The following is a 20,091-nucleotide window of genomic DNA, read 5'->3' as shown; positions in this document are numbered from 1 at the left end:
CTTTACATGGCAAAAAGGACTTTGCAGAGGTTGTTAAATTAAGGATTTTAAAATGGGGAGATTATCCTGGATTATCTGGGTAGGCCCAATGTAATCATAGGGGGGTCCTTATGAGTGAAAGAGGAAGGGTCAGAGAGGAGTCATGGAAGATGTGAAAACAGAAGTAGAGAGGTTGGAGTGATAACATTGCTGATTGGAAGGGAGGCTATAAGCAAAGAAATGAAGGAAGCCTCTAGAAACTGGAAAAGTCAAGGCAAGGGATTCTCCCCTAGAGCCTCTAGAAAAAACACAGCCATGCCAACACCTTGACTTTAGTGCAATAGGACCTATTTTGGACTTCTGATCCTTAGAACTTTAAGATGATAAATTTATGTTGTTTAAGCTACTGTTTGTGGTGATTTGTTATAGCAGAAATAAGACACTATTACAGACCCCATTAATAATTCATCTTCCTCTGCTCAACCCTTAAATGGGGTGTTTACCAGGAACTTTCTGTCCTTGTCCACCTCTACTTAACTCTTTCCCTGGTAACTCACCTATTCTTAGGATGTCAATTACCTCCCAGGAGCAGATAACTCTAGAATATGTATCTTCAGCTCTGACTTTTCTCTTATTATTATTTTTTTAAAGAAAGAGACAGTAAGGTGGGGGAAGAGAGATGAGAAGCATCAAGTTGTAGTTGCTTCACTTTAGTTGTTTTTTTTGTTTTGTTTTGTTTTTTTGTATTTTTCTGAAGTTGGAAACGGGGAGGCACCCAGACAGATCCCGCATGCGCCCAACCGGGATCCACCCGGCATGCCCACCAGGGGGCAATGCTTTGCCCATCCGGGGTGTTGCTCCACTGCGACCAGAGCCATTCTAGCGCCTAAGGCAGAGGCCATGGAGCCGTCCCCAGCGCCCGGGCCAACTTTGCTCCAGTGGAGCCTCGGCTGTGGGAGGGGAAGAGAGAGACAGAGAGGAAGGAGAGGTGGAGGGGTGGAGAAGCAGATGTGCCCTGGCCAGGAATTGAACCCGGGACTCCTGCACGCCAGGCCGACTCTCTACCACTGAGCCAACTGGCCAGGGCCACTTTAGTTGTTTTTTATTGATTGCTTCTCATATGTGTCTTGACAAGGGGGCTCAAGCTGAGCCAGTGACCCTTTGCTCAAACCAGAGACGTTAGGCTTCATACTAGTGGCCTTTGGGCTCAAGCCAGCTACCTTGTGATCATGTTAATGATCCCGCACTCAAGCTGGCAACCCCACACTCAAGCTGGTGAGCCTGTGCTCTAGCTGGCTACCTTGGGGTTATGAAGCAGGGCCTTTAGCATCCCAGGCTGATGCTCAATCTACTGTGCCACTACTGGTCAGGCTTTCCTAAATTCTTAACATAGATTTTTAAATACCCAACGCAAACCTCCATCTGGGTGCTTCACTGACACCTCAACCCTGTATGTCTAAAAATTAATCTTTCCTGCTTAAACTGGTCCTCCTCCTGCATCCCATATCTGTATAAATGATATCCCATTTGCTTAGTCCACAAATCTAGGAAATGTCTTAGACTTATCTTTACCTCCACCTCCACACCCCACTAGTTACCAAATATTGTGGCTTCTACTTCATGACCACCATGGCAGCAGCCTTTGTTTCTGTGTTCATCATCTAACTGCAGTACAGGTAATGTCCTATCTCACTTCCTTCCTCTAATCAATCCTCCAGAGCTCTCATATTCCCTTCCATCTCCCCCTCTTCACATCTTATGTTTTTTCAATATCAACACAAATTTTTATTAGTGCTATATTGATATCATTATTTTCATGATTCAGATTGCATAAGCAGAAACTGCTATGAGAATCTTATATGCAGAACACACACTCAAAATACATGATTCCAGTGTCTAATACTGTCAGATGTTGAGGATTTAAAAACTGGCCAAAAAGCTGACCTGTAGTGGCGCAGTGGATAAAGCGTCGACCTGGAAATGCTGAGGTCGCTGGTTCAAAACCCTGGGCTTGCCTGGTCAAGGCACATATGGGAGTTGATGCTTCCAGCTCCTCCCCCCTTCTCCCTCTCTGTCTCTCTCTCTCTCTCCCTCTCTCTTTCCTCTCTAAAAAAAAATGAATAAAAGCAAAATAAAACAAAAAACCAAAAAAAAACTGGCTAAAAAAAATTGGTCATATGTTTACACACGATTTAAATTATAATGTGTACTGAGATATTTTACTTTCTGGAATATTTTACATAGAGAATAACTTTATTATATAGAGAGAGTATAATATTTTATATATATCTTTCATGAGTTCAAGAATTCCATGCCTGACCAGGCGGTGGTGCAGTGGATAGAGCAGGGGTCCCCAAACTACGGCCCGCGGGCCACATGCGGCCCCGAGGTAATTTATCCGGCCCCCGCTACACTTCTGGAAGGGGCACCTCTTTCATTGGTGGTCAGCATCCATATCTTGTGCTCCTGGAGTACTTACTGTATGTAGCAGTGTCTCTCACGTACAGTACTACTTCCGGTGACGTGGGATGCACGCCTCCCGGCTCCAGAAGCACGTCATATCACTTGTTACGGCTAGCAGTGACAAATATGGAACCAGACATTGGCCATCTCATTAGCCAAAAGCAGGCCCATAGTTTCCACTGAAATACTGGTCAGTTTGTTGATTTAAATTTACTTGTTCTTTATTTTAAATATTGTATTTGTCCCGTTTTGTTTTTTTACTTTAAAATAAGATATATGCAGTGTGCATAGGGATTTGTTCATAGTTTTTTTTTTATAGTCTGGCCCTCCAACAGTCTTGAGGGACAGTGAACTGGCCCCCTGTGTAAAAAGTTTGGGGACCCCTGGGATAGAGCATCAGCCTGAGGTGCAGAGTACCCAGGTTCGAAACCCTAAGGTCACCAGCCTGAGAGCAGGCTCATTCAGCTTGAGCGTGGGCTCACCAGCTTGTGTGTGGGGTTGCTGGCTTGAGCATGGGATCACAGACATGACTCCATGGTCTCTGGCTTGAGCCCAAAAGTTGCTGGCTTGACGGCCCAGGGCAATAGCTTGAGCAAGCAGGTACTGGCTCAGCTGGAGTCCCCCGGTCAGAAAGAATATTAGTGGGGTGTGGAGGTGGAGTTAAAGATAAGTCTAAGACATTTCCTAGATTTGTGGACTGAGCAAATGGGATGTCATTTATAAAGATATGGGATGCAGGAGGAGGACCAGTTTAAGTAGGAAAGATTCAAAATATCAGGCACATATGAGAAAGCAATCAATGAACAACTAAGGTGCCACAACTATGAGTTGATGCTTCTCATCTCTCTTTTCTTTCCTGTTTGTCTGTCCCTGTCTGTCTGTCTCTCTCTAAAAAAGAAAGAAAGAAAGAAAGAAAGAAAGAAATAAAGAAGAAAGAAAGAAAGAAAGAAAGAAAGAAAGAAAGAAAGAAAGAAAGAAAAAGAGTTCCCCGAAGTTCAGAGATTGCACATTCAAATGTCTCAGGTGTTAGCCTGACCAGTGGTGGTGCAACATTATCCCATGGTCGCTGGCTTGAGCAAGGGGTCCTGGCTCATCTTGAACCCCCCAGTTAAAGCACATACGAAAAGCAATTAATGAACAACTATAGTGATGCAATTACGAGTTGATGCTTCTCATCTCTCCTGCTTCCTGTCTGTCTCTATCTCTAAAAAAAAAAGTCTCAGTTGTTAGAACAGTAAAGTGAATGAATGAATAGCAGGGAGCCCAGGGAATGGTGATGAATTAAAGATACATATCCCACTTCTCAGAAATAATCAAAGTCAGAGCCCTGGCTAGATAGCTCAGTTGGTTAGAACATTGTCCCAATACACCAAGGTTGCGGGTTCAATTCCCAGTCAGGGCACTTACAAGAATTGACTGATGAATGCATAAATAAGTGAAACAACAAATTGATGATTCCTCCCCTTTCTCTTTCTCTCCCCCTCTCTCTCCCTTTCTCTTTCTAAAAACCTATTAAAAAATAAAGCTAAAAAAACTGAAGTAAAAAACATTAAAACACTGCAAGGGTAAGAGTACAAATCATTTCTGTGGGCGTAGCTTTCAATCTCTAGCAGTATAAAGTTAAAAACCCCTCAGCACAGCATTCATGACTTTCCATAGTCTGAACTCTACTCAACTCAGCCCTTCCTCTCCCCATTCCCATTCCCCATCTTATGTCTCAGTCACAATGGAAACTGACACTTTCTCTTTTTTTTTTTTTTTTTTCCTGAAGCTGGAAACAGGGAGAGACAGTCAGACAGACTCCCGCATGTGCCCGACCGGGATCCACCCGGCACGCCCACCATGGGGCGACGCTCTGCCCACCAGGGGGCGATGCTCTGCCCATCCTGGGCGTCGCCATGTTGCGACCAGAGCCACTCTAGCGCCTGAGGTAGTGGCCACAGAGCCATCCCCAGCGCCCGTGCCATCTTTGCTCCAGTGGAGCCTTGGCTGCGGGAGGGGAAGAGAGAGACAGAGAGGAAAGCGCGGCGGAGGGGTGGAGAAGCAAATGGGCGCTTCTCCTGTGTGCCCTGGCCGGGAATCGAACCCGGGTCCTCCGCACGCTAGGCCGACGCTCTACCGCTGAGCCAACCGGCCAGGGCCTAAACTGACACTTTCTCTAACGCACCACTACGTTGTTTGGTGGCTCCAATGGCTTTACACAACTTACACAATTTCTTTCACCTAAAATGCTTTTTACTTTTCCTAACAGACCCTTATTCTATAATCTGTGACATCTCAGAGTTGCATACTGAGTCCAACAACCTCAACTTCAAGACACCTCAAACTCAACCTACCTCCTACTGAGCTCTTTAACTACCAATATCTTTCTTTGAACTTTTTCTCTTTGAAAGGAGCAAGAGACTAGAAATGGGAGTGCAGTTAGGAAACTGTTGAATAAACTTGGGAAAAAATTAAGATGAATGAATAAATGACCTAATTAATTGTTTGAGTGAATTAGTGAATCATGGCCAAGCTCTCTGCTAGTTCCATTACTCAGCATCTAGCTTAGCTCTCATACAATCTTTCTTATTCCCACATTGTCCTCCCTCCACCCCCAATTCCCGGATGCTCTGAGCCCTAAGAGTTGGTTGGGAGAAAGAGAAGCATGTTTTTAGGTTTCTAGGGAAGAGAACCATCACCTCAGTCTGTGGCCTTGTTTCTTCTAAAGCTCTTTTCTTTTGGGACAACCCACTTCAGTACTCACCCATCTGTGCCTCTTCTTCCCCCAACCTTCTTGTATACCAGATGCCTAGATGCTTTCTAGGTGTGCTTTTCCCTTCCATACCAACTCCACCCCTCCTCTAGGAAAACTATTCCTAATCATTTACCTCCTCCCCATCTCAGACAACGAGCTAGATCATTTCCAGTGCCCAGGGGCAACACGGCAACAGGAGGCACAACCGGCAAGTTGGCTTTGTCTGGGGAGACAGGTGAGGAGATGGATGGAGGGAGTCAGCTCTAGAAGGACACTGCCTGAGTGTCCTGCCTGGAGCTCTCCCTACTGACCAATGGTCTCTAGGATCCAGCCTACGGTGCCATCTCCACCACACACCAAAATCCGGCAAGCAGGAACTTCTCTGAAGAATCTAAGCCTGAGACAAAAGGTGAGAGAAGATGAGGATGGATAACAGGAATAATGACCCAGGGTTAGGGTTAGGGTTAGAGTTAGGGTTAGGGTTAGGGTAAGGCTACCCAACTCCTGAACAGGCAGATTTGTTTTTTCCTGAGCTTTCCTTATTTCTATTAAGGGCAGAGAAAAAGTACAAGAGGAAAAGTTATAGCTACTCTTCAGTGGTTAGGGAGAAATTAGTATTTCCATCTTTTAAGAGCAGAACAATGATGAGTCAGAGCACTCAGAGGTAGGAATATTCAGTAAACCTAGTAAAACCAGCATTCTGAATTCTGGTTTCTTGAGGTCTCCTGTCCCTCCCCTCTCAACATGCATTCTGTGTATGCATGTGTGTGTGCGATAGAGACAAGGAGAAAGACAGAGAGGGACAGACAGGAAGTAAAAGAGATGAGAAGCATAATTCCTGGTTGCAGCTCCTTAGTTGTTCATTGATTGCTTTCTCATATGTGCCTTGACCTTGGGGGGGGGGGCTACAGCACAGCAAGTGACCCCTTGCTCAAGTCAGTGACCTTGGACTCAAGCCAGTGATCCCACACTCAAGCTGGTGAGTTCGTGCTCAAGCTGGATGAGCCACACTCAAGCCAGCACATTAGGGTTTTGAACCTGGGTCCTCTGTGTCTCAGTTTGATGCTCTATCCATTGTGCCACTGCCTGGTCAGGCTGTACATGCATTCATTCTTTTCTGCTTTTTCTCAACATACACAGATAGGCAGACACATACAAACTCTGTAATACAGATCCCAACCTATACTCACCCTGGTTCAGGACCATCCTTTGAAAGGTTGAACACCTGTCGAGGGTTTAATAGATACTGGAATTTCCAAAGCACTCTGTGTGAGGGAAAAAGGAAAGCTCATGGCAGGAGATAGCGTTTCGGTATGCCACCCTCTTGAAATCCTCCCCAAGGTATGTCCCCTCTGTACACACAGATTCCCCATCTCTGATGGTCTTCTCTCTTGATCTTAGAAGACCCAGTATTATGTCTTCTCACCTCTCTCCTTGCTTCCCGCCACTCTTAGGGTTGACAAAGACCAGAAGTGGGTGAGTATTAGCAACAGGATCGATCTGCATGGAGGCAAAAAACAAGGATAAGGAATACAGAGTTTTGTTAGAGTTCAGATGGACCCTGGAGATGGGCAGATGATTGTCATTCCCCCAGCACCCTTTTCCCTCCTCTACCAGGGTGGAGTTTCTGGAGAGCAGGCACAATTACCCAGGTTTTCCACTTCATTCCCCCCAGATGGCTCCAGTGAAGGGGCACTGGCCCCCACCATGAACCCCAAGACTCTCAGCTTTGTACCCGCAGAGCCTCAAATGTGCTCAAATTTAAATCATCCATAGTCTTCAGGCTTGTTTTGCTACTTTTATGCTCTGGTCCAGAGGCCTAGGAAGGGAAGGAGAGAGAAGGATAACTGGATTGTGTATGAATCCCTAAACAGATGAAGGTCTGACTTGAACCCTAAAAGTATAGGCTGTTTGCTCTAAAAGGCATTGTGTGTATGTATATTTTTAAATTTGGGAAGTGCTCTTGTCCCCGCCCAGCTGCTGCCCACAGGTCTCACCAGGACACTGGGATAGATGGAAGAGGGGGGCAGAATGTGATCCCGGAGCAGCCCACAGTCACACTCATGGCCCATGGCTTGCAGGCAGTCATCATGGATCTGAAAGACAAGGTGGATATGAAGAGATCATGGAAAAAACCCTGTTACCTCTCAACTTGGGGGTCTGGTACTGGAAAGAGAGCCCTTGAGAGCAGGAGCATTTGTGACTGTAAAGGACATGCTGTCCAGGAGTCCAGAAGACTAGAGAAAACTGGCGGAGGAGAGAGGGCCGTTTAAGCAAGGGCCCCAAGGCACAGCCTGTAGAGATAGCTCTCAAACTGACCTCTAGGTGGCACCACACACAATGCAGTCCAACTAGACCTTGATAGATTCGGATTTTTTTCTGACAGCGGTCACATCTCCCGGACACACAGCCTCCTCGCACCCACACATGTGATTGGACCTTCGGGAGAAAGGCAATCCTTATCTGAGAGGGTGTGAGCAAGGACTGGGGAAGGGCTGAGGGCAGCAGTGGGCTAAGAGATAGGGCCAGGCTGTAAGTGGTGGTGGGGTGGGCATGGGGTCACTCACACCAATGTCCTTCCGAGACTTGGCATAGGTGCTGACTTCACAAGGCAAGGCCTTCATGGCGCACTGGTCATGAACGGTGTACTTACAGACTGGGTGAAGGGGAAGAAGGTCAGAGCCTTAGCTGCAGCCCCGCCCTCTACTTCCTCCTTCCCTGGGGATGAGGTGGGAATCACTCACGGAAACAAGATATATTATAACCCCTTGCCTGGCCTGTGGTGGTGCAGTGGATAAAGCACAGACCTGGAATGCTGAGGTTGCCAGTTCAAAACCCTGCACTTGTCTGGTCTAAGGCAGATATGGGAGTTGAAGCTTCCTGCTCCTCCCCCCTTTCTCTCTCTCACACACACACTCTCTCTCTCCTCTCTAAAATGAATTTTAAAAAAAGGATATATAACCCTTTCCTGTGAGGTTATGATAGAGAATTAAAGTTTGGGGTGGAGGCTCACCTCCAAGACCTATGCCTTTTGCTTACTCTTCCCCCTAAAAGAGCAGTTGTTACTGCATGTCTACCACTTCTCCATCTATGTGCCAATAACCATGATGAATGATGCAAAAGAAGCCTAGATATAACAACACCAATAAAAAGAGCTAATTTTCATTGCAGACTTAATAGTAGGTACATGCACTGGGTGAAGCACTTTTCTTTTTTCTTTCTTTTTCTTTTTTTTTAAGTGAAGGAAGGGCAGACAAGAGATAGTCTCCTGCATGCACCCCAACCAGGATCCACCTGGCAAGCCCCCTACTAACAATGCTCTGCCCATCTAGGGCCAGTTGCACTGAGCTATTTTTAGCGCCTGAGGCTGGAAGCTCCATGGAGCTGACCTCAGCACCCAGGGCCAACTAGGGCCAACTCACTGGAACTGAGCCATGGCTGTGGTAGAAAGAGAGAGAGAGAGAGAGAGGGAAAGGGAGAAAGAGAGAGAAGAGGAGCAGGGAGAGGGATGGAGAAGCAGATGGTTGCTTCTCCTGTCTGCCCTGACCGGGAATTGAACCTGGGACATCCACACACCAGGCTGACGCTCTACTACTGAGCCAATAGGCCAGGGCCTGAAGCACTTTTCTTGCATCATTTTATTTAATGCTCATTTTCAGTTGAAGAAGCTAAGGCTTGACTTGGTCACATAACTAGTCAGTGGCAGAGCTCAGGGTTCAAACCCAGGTCCACTAAGTTCAGAGTGCCATGCTCCCACACTTAGCTGGGTTGCCCCTCAGTTCCCCCACGCCCAGGCCCCGTCACTCACGATTACAACACAGGCCCTGTTTGCCAAGGCCAATGCTTGACTCGCACAGGTTGCAGTAGACTGGTCGGGGGAACCTCTTGGGTCTCCACATGTGCTGCCCATTGTCCTTCAGGGTCTAGGAGGGCAGAGCAGATGCTAGGGAGTGTCTAAAACCTTAGATAACCAACCTTTAGTAAGCACAATCCAAGGCAGTTGTCTTAACCATCCTCATAAGTCTCTCCTACTTACCATCTCCAGACCCAGCAGCACCAGCAGTGGCACAGTAGTGGACCCAGCCCGGAGCCACTCAGCTAAGGAGACAGAGCCACTGACATCATAGTCCATCTCTTTCATCATTTCTTGAAGAATCTGAGCAGAGAATTGAGGGGGGACTTTTGGTGAGAGTGGCCTCTCTGGTCTGATACCTCTCCACGGCCTCTAGGACACCCAGCCGAGCCATCCTAGCCAGGGGAATCAAGCTGCCTATCAGAGATGAGGTAAAGTAGATGCAAGACTCACCAGGGAGAAAATACAAAAAGGGATATGAAGGAAGAGCTGCCTTACCGGCCTCAGCTCAGACACATCCCAATCCAGATATTCAGCCACTCGCATCATCTGTATGATGATTCTGTCCACTTCCTGGGGGCCAAGAGAGTAAAAGCCACAGCCATATCCTACCTCACTACCACCATTCAAACCATTCTCTAGAAATCAGAGTTCTACCCCCAGACCTATCTCTCATTCTCAGGTGCCTATGCCAGATAAATGAGTGTCTATGTGTGTTCATTTGTTTGTAAGGCAGCCCCCAATCCACATCTCCACCTTCCTCTTTTAGAGGTCAAGAGCTTGAAAACTACTCCCAAATTTAGTCCTAGAGGACTCAACTTCTCCCTCTAACTTCCTGTACTTCTTAAGATCCTGGAAGAGTTGAGATAGGAGGGCACAGACAAATGGACACATACTCCCTTGCCCAGCATACAGGTTCCCCAACTCACTGAGCTGTCCAGGATCCCATTTCTGTCCGTGTCGTACAGCTTGAAGGTGACTGTGGGATGTTTAAGGGGGACCAAGGTCAGTTTGTGAGGGATATCCAAAGAATTCGTAACAGAATACATCGGAAACAAAAAGATAGAAATATTTTGGATGAAGGTCCCAGAGCTTGGGGCTAAGACTGAAAAAGGAGACAAAAAGGGAGGGGAAACAGGCCTGGATAGGGGAGATAGTACACATCTTCCACATCCCCAAAACATCCCAGGCCATTCACATGAAAATGTACAAGGCATAGCAACTACAGTGACTACGGTGAACAGCATTAGGTATAAGGAATCTGGGGAACAGAGGAAATGAGCCCATTCTCTGGCCCCACCTTTGTTTGGCCCTGTCAGTGTTTAGGAATCCTGAAAAAATGAGGGAAGAAAGGCTAGGAAATACCCTCTCTCTCTTCACCTTTCCTCCCCTTTCCCAGTCTAGAATGGCAACTTACATTCTAGCTTGTCTTCTGGTCGGCCACCTTCCAGAAGAGAAAAGTAGCAGGAGACATCACTGAGACATACCATGTCTGGTTACAAAAAATACAGCAGATATGAGGTTGGGCCTCCCTCCACTCTGGCTCTTCTCTTTTCCTCTGTCCTACGTCCAGCTCCCAGACCAGCTGGGCCAACCTCTACTTCTTGCCCCAGCCTATCTCCCCAACATGTGACTCAACTCTCACCCAAAAACCCACACTAATTTGACTTTTCTTTAGGAGGTCCAACTCATTCCCACCCATGTGACTATACCTTTTCTCACAGTCTCTTCTAAGGAGTAACTAGTCTGGAAGGATTGAAACAGTGCCCTGCTTAAGTGACTGGGAACATCATCCACCTCCAGATAGATTTTCAGGAATTGTTGGAATCCTTCATACCCAATGGCCTATGGAAACAGCAATCATTACCCTGAGCAGTCTGCAGGATGGGAGGTAGGGGTTGAAGAACTGGGAGTGGTGGGGACAGAGACAGTTAAGTGCAGAGCTGAGAAGCACTCAAAGCAGGAGTGTGATTACTTAGGTTGAGTCCTGAATTAACAGAATCTCTTGCTTTGACCTAAAGCAATAGTTGCAGTAACAATGGATGTTGGGGTATCTCGAGGAAGGAGAGCAAGGGGTAGGCCCAGAATAATCCCTGGAAGTTGGGGATCCCAATGGAGTAGCAAAAACAAAGATGGGAGAACATGGTCCAGGAAAAGATTTCCCAGCTGCCACCCACATCTTCTTGGAGATATGCAGCCATTTCACCATCCTCAAAGAGCTTTAGGACATCACTGACCTTCTTGGTAGAGTCTAAAGTGTGAAGAGAGTGAAAGAAGAGCATTAGTCTGGTTTGGCTCTCCCTGCCCTCTGCCAGTGTCCCACCCAGACACCCAATAGGAAAAGAGATTCAAGTGAGATGATGAAAGAAGAAATTCTAAAAGACAAGGAAATACAGAAGAGAAAAACATTTCAGGCCCTGGCCGGATGGCTCAGCGGTAGAGCGTCGGCCTGGCGTGCGGGGGACCCGGGTTTGATTCCCGGCCAGGGCACATAGGAGAAGCGCCCATTTGCTTCTCCACCCCCCCACCTCCTTTCTCTCTGTCTCTCTCTTCCCCTCCGGCAGCCGAGGCTCCATTGGAGCAAAGATGGCCCAGGCGCTGGGGATGGCTCCTTGGCCTCTGCCCCAGGCGCTAGAGTGGCTCTGGTCATGGCAGAGCGATGCCCGGAGGGGCAGAGCATCGCCCCCTGGTGGGCAGAGCGTAGCCCCTGGTGGGCGTGCCGGGTGGATCCCGGCCGGGTGGATCCCGGTCGGGTGCATGCGGGTGTCTGTCTGACTGTCTCTCCCCATTTCCAGCTTCAGAAAAATACAAAACAACCCAAAAACAACAACAACAAAAAAAAACATTTCAGATCCCCCCAAGTGGTACTCCTTTTTACTTTCATTGAGACGTGAATAGGCAGTCAAGGTTCAAGAAGGTGGATGGAGAACTGAGACCCCAGGTTATCTCCCCATCTCCCTCTCCTCCCTTTCCCAGGAGCTGATCTGCTCCCCATTTCTTAGGAGCTGATTTGTTCAAAGCAAATAGGTAAACTGGGTGTGTGTGTGTGGAGGAAATGAGAAGGAAGAGGAGGGGTTCCCTGGGGTAAGCTCTCCAGAACTAAAGGACTGAGAGGAAGACTCACATTCCATGTATTTTTGCAGCTGGGCAAAATCATCGGGGCTTATTAGGCCCCTCTCCTTGGCCATCTTTCTTCTCTCCTTAAGAACGGCCAGAAAGGTAGCTTGAGAGTAGTGCCTGTGCCTCCACTTCCAAAGGTAGGTCTGGAAGATGACAGAGCATGTGGCTGAAAGAGCCAGCAGGGGTGGGTGTCTCCTTGGTTCTATACAGTTAATTCTCCACTCCTACTATTGTTTCTGTTCTGTTCTTTTCTCAGAGTCTCTCCCTAAATCTCTTCTTTTCCTTGTGCTCCTGATATGTCTCTATCTCTCCCTGCCAGTTTGTCCTCTGTCTCTGACTCACTTCTTTCAGTTTCTGGGTCCTCCTCTAGTCCTCTGATTCCCCCACACCCCCAATCTGTCTTAATTCATCTCTGACCACCCTCACCTTCCTGCCCCCACCCCCGTTTTCCCAGTATATAATGTCTTCGTAGGTCTTCCACCTACAACTACCTTTTCTCCGCTACCCCCAATCCTGGGCCTGCACTCACTCACCACGGATCCCACAGTCCCATCCCTCCTGGTGGTTCTCATAGCGTTGCTGGCAAGCCTCCCTGGCCAGACCCCATTTTGTTCCGCCATCAGCCTCAGTCCCCAGCCCTGCTCCGCCACCCACTCTCCGAGCCACCCACGCCCCCACAACAACCTCTAATGCTTCTGACGCATGACACAGAACCAGCGCTGACACAGAACCAGCGCGCCAGCGGAGTCCCCAACCCCCCAACCCCCCACCTCGCTTCGCCTGCATCCCGCGGAGCTGGGTGGGGGAGCTGGGACCCAGTTGGGTGCAAGATTGAGGGGAGGCAGGGGAAGAAGACTGAGCATCTATCTGCCTGGCTTCCCAGTTCCAGGAGGGTTGAGCTGCATGCAGGAGTCTAAGATTATTATGAGGTCTTCTTTCTACCCTGCTAGATTAACTAGCAGTATTTAGGAAGCCCCAGCTTTTAGCTATGGGACCCAGAGACTCAAGAGAAACCATCATGTGGATCATGCTGACCACTGGCCCAGGGGCCAAGTAGCAGAGGGCAATTTGTCTTGAGTATTCAAAACAGCAATAACAATAATATCTCACAATAGTATAGCACAGCATAGTGCAGCACCGTTTTGGAATCAAACAGAATTAAGGTTAGTCATGTCAAAATTCCATTCTTAGCTCTGATATTACTGTGTGACTTGGGCAAATTACATCTGTAAAATGAGGAGAATGACACTTGTCTTTCACAGTTGTGACGATTGTCAAATAATGTATAAGAAGTACCTACTACAATGCCTGGCATATGGAAGGCCTACAATAAATGGTAGTTATTACTGTATTAACAATTAAAATCAAATTCTAGGAAGGGGGTTGGGGGAGGGGAGGGGCACAAAGAAAACCAGTTAGAAGGTGACGGAAGACAATTGGACTTTGGGTGATGGGAATGCAGCATAATCAAATGTCAAAATAACCTAGAGATGTTTTATCTGAACATATGTACCCTGATTTATCAATGTCACCCCATTAAAATTAATTAAAAAAATAAATTAATTAAAAAAATCAAATTCTACAAGATAAAAAAATTATTAGTGTAGCCCTTGTACAGATGAAGAAACTAGAGCTCTAAGAGGTTGGGACTTCCCAAGGCAGGTGGTAAGTGGAGGAACCAAAGCTTCAACCCAAGAACTGCATGGGGGGGGAGGGTACTGTTTGTCTTTTGTCTTCTTGTTCCACTCTTCCCTTCACACGCTGCCTGTTAGTCTCACTGCCCTCCTTTCTGTTCTGCAAGCAGGTTCTTCCCTGCTCAGAGCCATGAGACTGATTTACTGTTCTGTCTGCCTGAACACCTTTCCACACTCTTGGCAGAGCTGATTCTTGCCTAAGCTGAAATGTCAGGTCCTCCAAGAAACCTTCCCTGATCACTCCATTCTGTGGTAGCCCTCTTCTTTGCACAGCACCTTCTTTTGTTTCTTTCATAGAAAGAAACACACAACTGGAAATTAACTCGCTAATTTATTTTCTTCTTTAAATCATTTTTAATTTTTCAATTACAGTTGACATACAATATTATATTAGTTTCAGGTGTACACCCAGTGTTTAGACATTATATAACTTACTAAGTAATCATCCTGATGTCTCATACACATCTATTGTCTTCTTTGTTTACTGTTTGTCTTCTCGTACCAAAATGTAAGTTCCATAAGGGAAGAAACTTGTCAGTCTTATTCACCACTGTATCCCCAATACCTAAAACAGTGCCCAGCATATTGCAGGTGCTCCATATTGGTCGTACAAATAGTTGTGTAAAGTTAGGGAGTCATATTTCAAGACAGTTAACCCAAATATGGTTAAATGGATACCATAGAATCCTTTCTGACAGGGGACACCAAGAGACAATTTGGATCACTTATAGTAGGTGCTAAATAAATATTAGTTAAATGAATAAGTTATGCTATTTATTATTATTATTATACTCCATCCAAGACTTGGAACCTTCTGCCTCCTCTCTGGCCACTTATTTAGGGCTTTTGGGTCATGCTTAAGGAGACAGTTAGGACCTACAAGAATTTTCTTTCTGATGGTACAAGAATCTACTCTGTAGCCTCTGCCTTTAGGACATCTTTGCTGCCCAGCTCTGTGTAGTAATACTATTCCTCTTCTGAGGGCTCTCTGGGAACACTTTGAATCACTTATAGTGATTCAATCACTTTGAAAGGGGTTCTGGGACACTCATATTCTGAAGAAAGGACTCCACCCATCTGGTCCTTTTCAATTACTATAATCCAACCTTTACTGCCAACAGATCTAATAAATACATAGCAGTCTTATGATTAATGGGGCCTACATGGCTTAATTAGCTGCTCTGATTACCCCTGGGGATTCTTAGATGGCTCCAGGGTTTTGGAAATAGAATCTGAGAGAGAAAGTGACAGGGAGAGAGCAAACAAGGAACAATAATAGGACATGATACTTCTCTCTCTCTTTTTTTTGTTTACAGAGAGAGAGAGAGTCAGAGAGAGGGATAGACAGGGACAGACAGACAGGGACAGAGAGATGAGATGCATCCATCATTAGTTTTTTGTTGAGCATTGCGACACCTTAGTTGTTCATTGATTGCTTTCTCATATGTGCCTTGACTTTGCGCCTTCAGCAGACTGAGTAACCCCTTGCTCAAGCCAGCAACCTTAGGCTCAAGCTGGTGAGCTTTTGCTCAAATCAGATGAGCCTGTGCTCAAGCCGGTGACCTCCGGGTCTCGAACCTGGGACCTCCACCCCCCAGTCCGACGCTATATCCACTGCGCCACTGCCTGGTCAGGCAATACTTCTCTCTTGTCTATCTTTTCAAAATAACCTTTCCTAGTCCCCACCCCCACCCCCACCCCCACCCAGGTCTTAAATGTACTACATAGTAGAGGTTAAGAGAATGAACTTTTGAATTGGATAGCAAGGATTAGCATACTAGCTCTTGGGTGAGTTATTTCATCTCCTTGATGAAATAACTGTTTCCTCATCAGTAAAATGGATACCTAGAGAAATCAGTCACAATGTCGGGATTAAATAGGATACTACATGCAACATTCTTATCAAACTGCATGACAGAAAAAGAACTCTATAAATATTAACTATTATTATTTTATTATAAAACAAAGGTGGTACCTAGGGAAAGACACATCTGGAGATTAGGAAAAATGACATCTTTGACCCAGGAAGGAATAAATTCTAGGGACCACCAACAGCAGAGAAGCCCAGTTGTATATCTTCCTCCTGTGTCAAGCACAGGCATGTAGTGTCAGAATCTTGCATTTTGCCTGTGGGAGGGTAAGGAGGTGGCTAGAAACTAGACTGTCAGGGTCCAAGGATACCCCTGGGCTGGGGCCTTGGATATAAGGGCTCCTAGAATCTTTTCAGATATCCTTTTGTCTTTTCCCCCTGAAAATGCAGCTGTCCCTGTTGCCGAAAGGCAGCAAACAGCAAGATCCTGGGACCTTAAAGACCTGTAACAAGTCTAGTTTTGCCCTCCTGCTCCATCCCAACCCAGAGTCTATAACCTGGGCTAGTCCAGGCGACTGCCAGGGCTGGGAGGGTGGGGTCTGCTGCCTGCCGCCAGCTACTTGTGACTCACCCTTCCCTTCCCTCCTCTGGTTTCCCTGCCCGTCTCTTCTAACTTAGGGTGAGAAAGTAAGAAGTTGACTTGGAGGCTGAGACTCTTATGATATCCTCAGAGCTGGGAGGAAACTGAGGCCCAGAGAGAGAACAACCCTCTCAGGGTTACACCCAGACTCTACACCCCCTGTCCTTAGTCCATTCCACTAAATCTTAGTGCCTCTGGTTTTCTAGATCTTATTTAAACATTCAGTACTAAAATTGCTGGTAACCAAAAGATAAATATGATTTCCAAAGCCAATGCTAACATTTAAAGTTTCCTTTTTCACTTCAACACTCATTGCTCACATTTCAAATCCCATAAATTTACCATCAGTCAAGAATCAGCTATGCCCCCAGAACATTCAGGCTGAACCCACAAGGAACCCCAAGGGGCAGGCACTCCTCCTTGAGGGCCCAGGACTGGTCACCTGGACTTCTGAATCCCTTAACCATATCAGGGCCTACCATTCTCTTCTTCCCAGGACTGAGAGAGGGTCCCCTCTTCCCTGCCCACTAGTTAGTGGCCCCTGAGAGGGAAACGTTTGGCTTGTTGGCTTGAAGACTCAAAATTCGTTAAGCCTCCACAAACCTCACAGATGGCAGTGTTGCTTGAAGAAGGGGATAGTGCTTGTGTGTGGGGAGGTGGGGGCGTCACTGTGCAGTACAGGAGGAAGTTCTGATGCTGGCATAGGCCTGGGCTCATTCGTTCTGAGGGTGAGGAGATGCCCAATAATATTTGCATTTCTTCCTCAGTAAAGCTCATTTCCTCCATTTAAAGGTGGAAAACGGGATTCAGATCCAGGTAGTTTCAGAAACTTCCGGTGACAGGAGTGCAAAATATAGGGGTGGGAATTGGGGGACCAGGAGACCAAACAAGAACCCTTCTCCCCACCCATGCAACGCTGTGGAGGTGCCAAAACGGACTTTCCTCTGACTCGGGTCCCTGGGAGCCAAGCATCACTCTCTCTCCGAGAAAGCGAGAGGGAGGGAGAGGAAGTTTGGGGGAAACGCTGCCTCCCAGATGCTGGCCCAGTCATCCCGCTACCCCCGCGACCTGGCGCTAACCCTGCCAGCTACGGCTCCAACTGTCACGCTTCCTCATTCTCCGCCCAGCAGCCCTACCCTAGCCTGCGGGGCATCCCCACCCGTGGCCCCTGCCCCTCCTGCTCGGCTGGATAGGGCGGCAGCAGTGGCTGCAGCTGGGGGCGGGGGGCTCGCGGGGTCTCTACCTTGCCTGCTGAGGGCGCGCGGTTGGAGCTGAAGCGCAGAGCCGGAGCCGGAGCCGGAGCTCGAGCGGGGATGGAGGGGACGGGCCAGGCAGACACCGCCGCCTCGGGGCCGCCCCTCTCCTGACGACACAGCTGCCCGCCCCCACCCCGGGCCTCCCTGCGTCTGCTCCTGGCGCCCCCAACTTCAGAATGCCAGTCTGAAGAGGCCCGTGTTTCCCGTTCACCAAACCTCATTTCCCTCTCTCCCGAGTATCTCCAAGACAGTGGCCTGTGCCTCTTTCTCCACATCCTGTGCTTCTCATCTTCTTCCCCGCCTGGCCAGCTGTTTCTATTTTCCCTTCATTCCAACCCTGAGAGACCAAGATAGGGGGCGGGGTCGCTGATGGCACAGCTTGGCTGCTGCCCACCCAGCCAACTCTCACCCTCTCCTAATTGCTGCTACCAGGGAACTTCCCTTTTCAACTCCTTTCCATCTACCATTAACTCAATTCATACTTCGGAGATCCCACAGCAGGTGGTCAGACAGAGCTCCAGACTCCACATTCTGAGACCCAAACACCTCTACCACCACCACCACCACCACCGTGGGCTCCACACTGCTGACACTACTTCAGAGAATTTGCCCTCCTTGCCTCCAGGTTCTCACCTTGGTAAAACCCAGACCCCAGATATCTCAAGTCTAAGGATACCTCCTTCTCTCAACACTCAGATTCTTCTCTTGATTATGGGGTGGAGGTTTAGGAGCAAAGAGCACTCTGGTCTGTGTCCACCCTTTTTTTATGCCCTAACCCTCCCACTTTACCTGCTGGCCTTGGCAGGTGGTATAGAAGGCCTTTGCCAAAAGTAAAGGTGAAAAGAAATCCTTTCAGCTTCTCCTTTCTGGAATTTGTTCTGGAGTTGTTAAGACTCTGGGGGCAACAGGGTAGCAAAGCTGGTAAAGCAAGGGAGAGAGACAGAGGCCTAGGGACTTACTGGCAGGAACTGGGGAACTTGGCATCCTGCTCCCTGCCCCTCCTCCCAGCCCTTTCCCACCCCCTCCTACCCTTCATTGAAGTAGGGCACAGTAACAAAGGCTTGAGTTTCTGGAATCTTCCCTCTTACACCTGGTTGTGTTAGAAAGGGGGAGGGGAGAGCTCTGACTGGGTGTATGTGTATGTTCTGTGTATACTGTGTGTGTGTACACATATAAATACACACACACACATATAATATATACATAGTTTGGTGGGGGTTGAAGAGGAGGAATGAATATACGAGGACCTCTAGTGGAAACAGAGGGGTCTAAGTGTTTCTAAATTGTTTTAAGACTGGCTTGTTGGAAGAGACTCCTTTGTTTTTATCAGAAAAACAGCGGCTGAGTAATAAGGTTTGGGAGTATTATTGTTGCATCTGAACTGGAGATAAGAAGTAGGGGTTGGAGACGGTCTGTCTCTCTAATCCTGTGTCCCCTCCAACCTTAAAAAAGACATGGGCCCTGCCACTTATCTTTCATCTCCCCTTCCTATATGACCTCCTTAGACATAGGAATCGTAGGTACTTTTGAAGGCCTACTTTGCACCAGGTCCTATACTTAGCTCTGCAAGACAGCCAAAGACATAGCATAGCTTAGGGGCTATACCAAAGAGTGGCTTGGCTTGGTATGTATATGTAAAGTGTCTTCCCACTCTAAAACATCCTAAACAAACATACAATACAAATTAAGAACAAGTCCCCTAGCCCATGGACCTCTCAGCTTGAAATACTGGGATGATACTAGTCCTAAAAGCACTCAGCTTTCCTTGCAAATAACACTTGTAGTAATACAATTGTGTATTTACTCACTCCATCCTCCTGAGATATATTGCAACCTGAAGTTAAAGAGTCCCCTTTTAAGACATTATTTGAGACTTCAAGGTGAGGTATGATGCAATCTCTCTAATAAGGAATAGGATGGAATTCGTCATACACTAGGCTTCTTTGTGTCTTCTTTAGGATCTGTGCTCCATCATACCCCCAGTCAGTTATTGGTGGGGGTGTGGAGAAGAAAGGCCAAGTAACATCTAAGGAGGAGGCATCTAATGACTATAGTTCCAGGTGTTCATCTCTATACTCAACCACATCATAAAAATCAGAAAAAAAGAAACCGCAATGAACAAAGGGAAAGGAAAAAACAATAGTCTTGTTCTTCTCTGCCTTTCCTTTCCCCTCTTCCTCCTCAGGGTGGGGGCCACATCCGGGACCCAGGGCTGGGTCCCAGGCAGGTCTACTAGGCAGACAACTGAGTTTCACTTCCTGTCAACCCTAGAGCTGAGGCAGGATGTCTGAGGGCCTAGTTGGGGGCCTAGGATTGGGTCAAAACAAGGGCCATTTTAGGATTCTCTCTTGCAGAAAGGTCCACAGAGCAACCCGCTAGTGCTAGTACACGTTTTCAGGTAATACAGTCAAGACCAAGGCATACTTCTAGTTTTTAGGGGCTTCCTCCCACACTCGCCCCTCTAATCATTAGTAACAAGGTTAAGGACAAGGTTGCTAGACCAGGCAGGGATTAAGCACAACTGGTGAAAGAGCAGGGG

At 47.4% G+C, this 20,091-nt stretch overlaps 1 protein-coding gene across 4 annotated transcripts in view; it reads right to left on the bottom strand.

Annotated features, from left to right (window-relative positions):
• DGKA (diacylglycerol kinase alpha) overlaps positions 1–18,464 on the bottom strand; it is a 28,124-nt gene extending 9,660 nt beyond the window's left edge. The window contains exons 1-17 of one of the 4 annotated variants that reach the window (XM_066369725.1): positions 18,342–18,464; positions 12,157–12,295; positions 11,210–11,283; positions 10,745–10,877; positions 10,450–10,524; positions 9,962–10,011; positions 9,531–9,605; positions 9,216–9,335; positions 8,988–9,102; positions 7,747–7,835; positions 7,499–7,618; positions 7,177–7,275; positions 6,915–6,998; positions 6,606–6,679; positions 6,370–6,444; positions 5,491–5,576; positions 5,313–5,402 (exon numbers count right to left, since the gene is read on the bottom strand). In XM_066369725.1, coding sequence (XP_066225822.1) covers positions 5,313–5,402; positions 5,491–5,576; positions 6,370–6,444; positions 6,606–6,679; positions 6,915–6,998; positions 7,177–7,275; positions 7,499–7,618; positions 7,747–7,835; positions 8,988–9,102; positions 9,216–9,335; positions 9,531–9,605; positions 9,962–10,011; positions 10,450–10,524; positions 10,745–10,877; positions 11,210–11,283; positions 12,157–12,220 — 1,423 coding nt within the window. In that variant the 5' untranslated portion in view covers positions 12,221–12,295; positions 18,342–18,464. Of the gene's footprint in view, positions 1–5,312; positions 5,403–5,490; positions 5,577–6,369; positions 6,445–6,605; positions 6,680–6,914; positions 6,999–7,176; positions 7,276–7,498; positions 7,619–7,746; positions 7,836–8,987; positions 9,103–9,215; positions 9,336–9,530; positions 9,606–9,961; positions 10,012–10,449; positions 10,525–10,744; positions 10,878–11,209; positions 11,284–12,156; positions 12,296–15,821; positions 15,861–17,539; positions 17,674–18,185; positions 18,263–18,341 lie in introns of those variants that run through there. The other 3 variants (XM_066369723.1, XM_066369726.1, XM_066369724.1) reach the window with 3 other exon arrangements.
• Positions 18,465–20,091: the final 1,627 nt, after the last annotated feature.

This window comes from Saccopteryx leptura, chromosome 2, assembly GCF_036850995.1.
Source record: "Saccopteryx leptura isolate mSacLep1 chromosome 2, mSacLep1_pri_phased_curated, whole genome shotgun sequence".
NCBI lineage: Eukaryota > Metazoa > Chordata > Mammalia > Chiroptera > Emballonuridae > Saccopteryx > Saccopteryx leptura.
The sequence above is the reverse complement of the archived record's forward strand: the minus strand, read 5'-3'. Positions and strand labels throughout refer to the sequence as shown.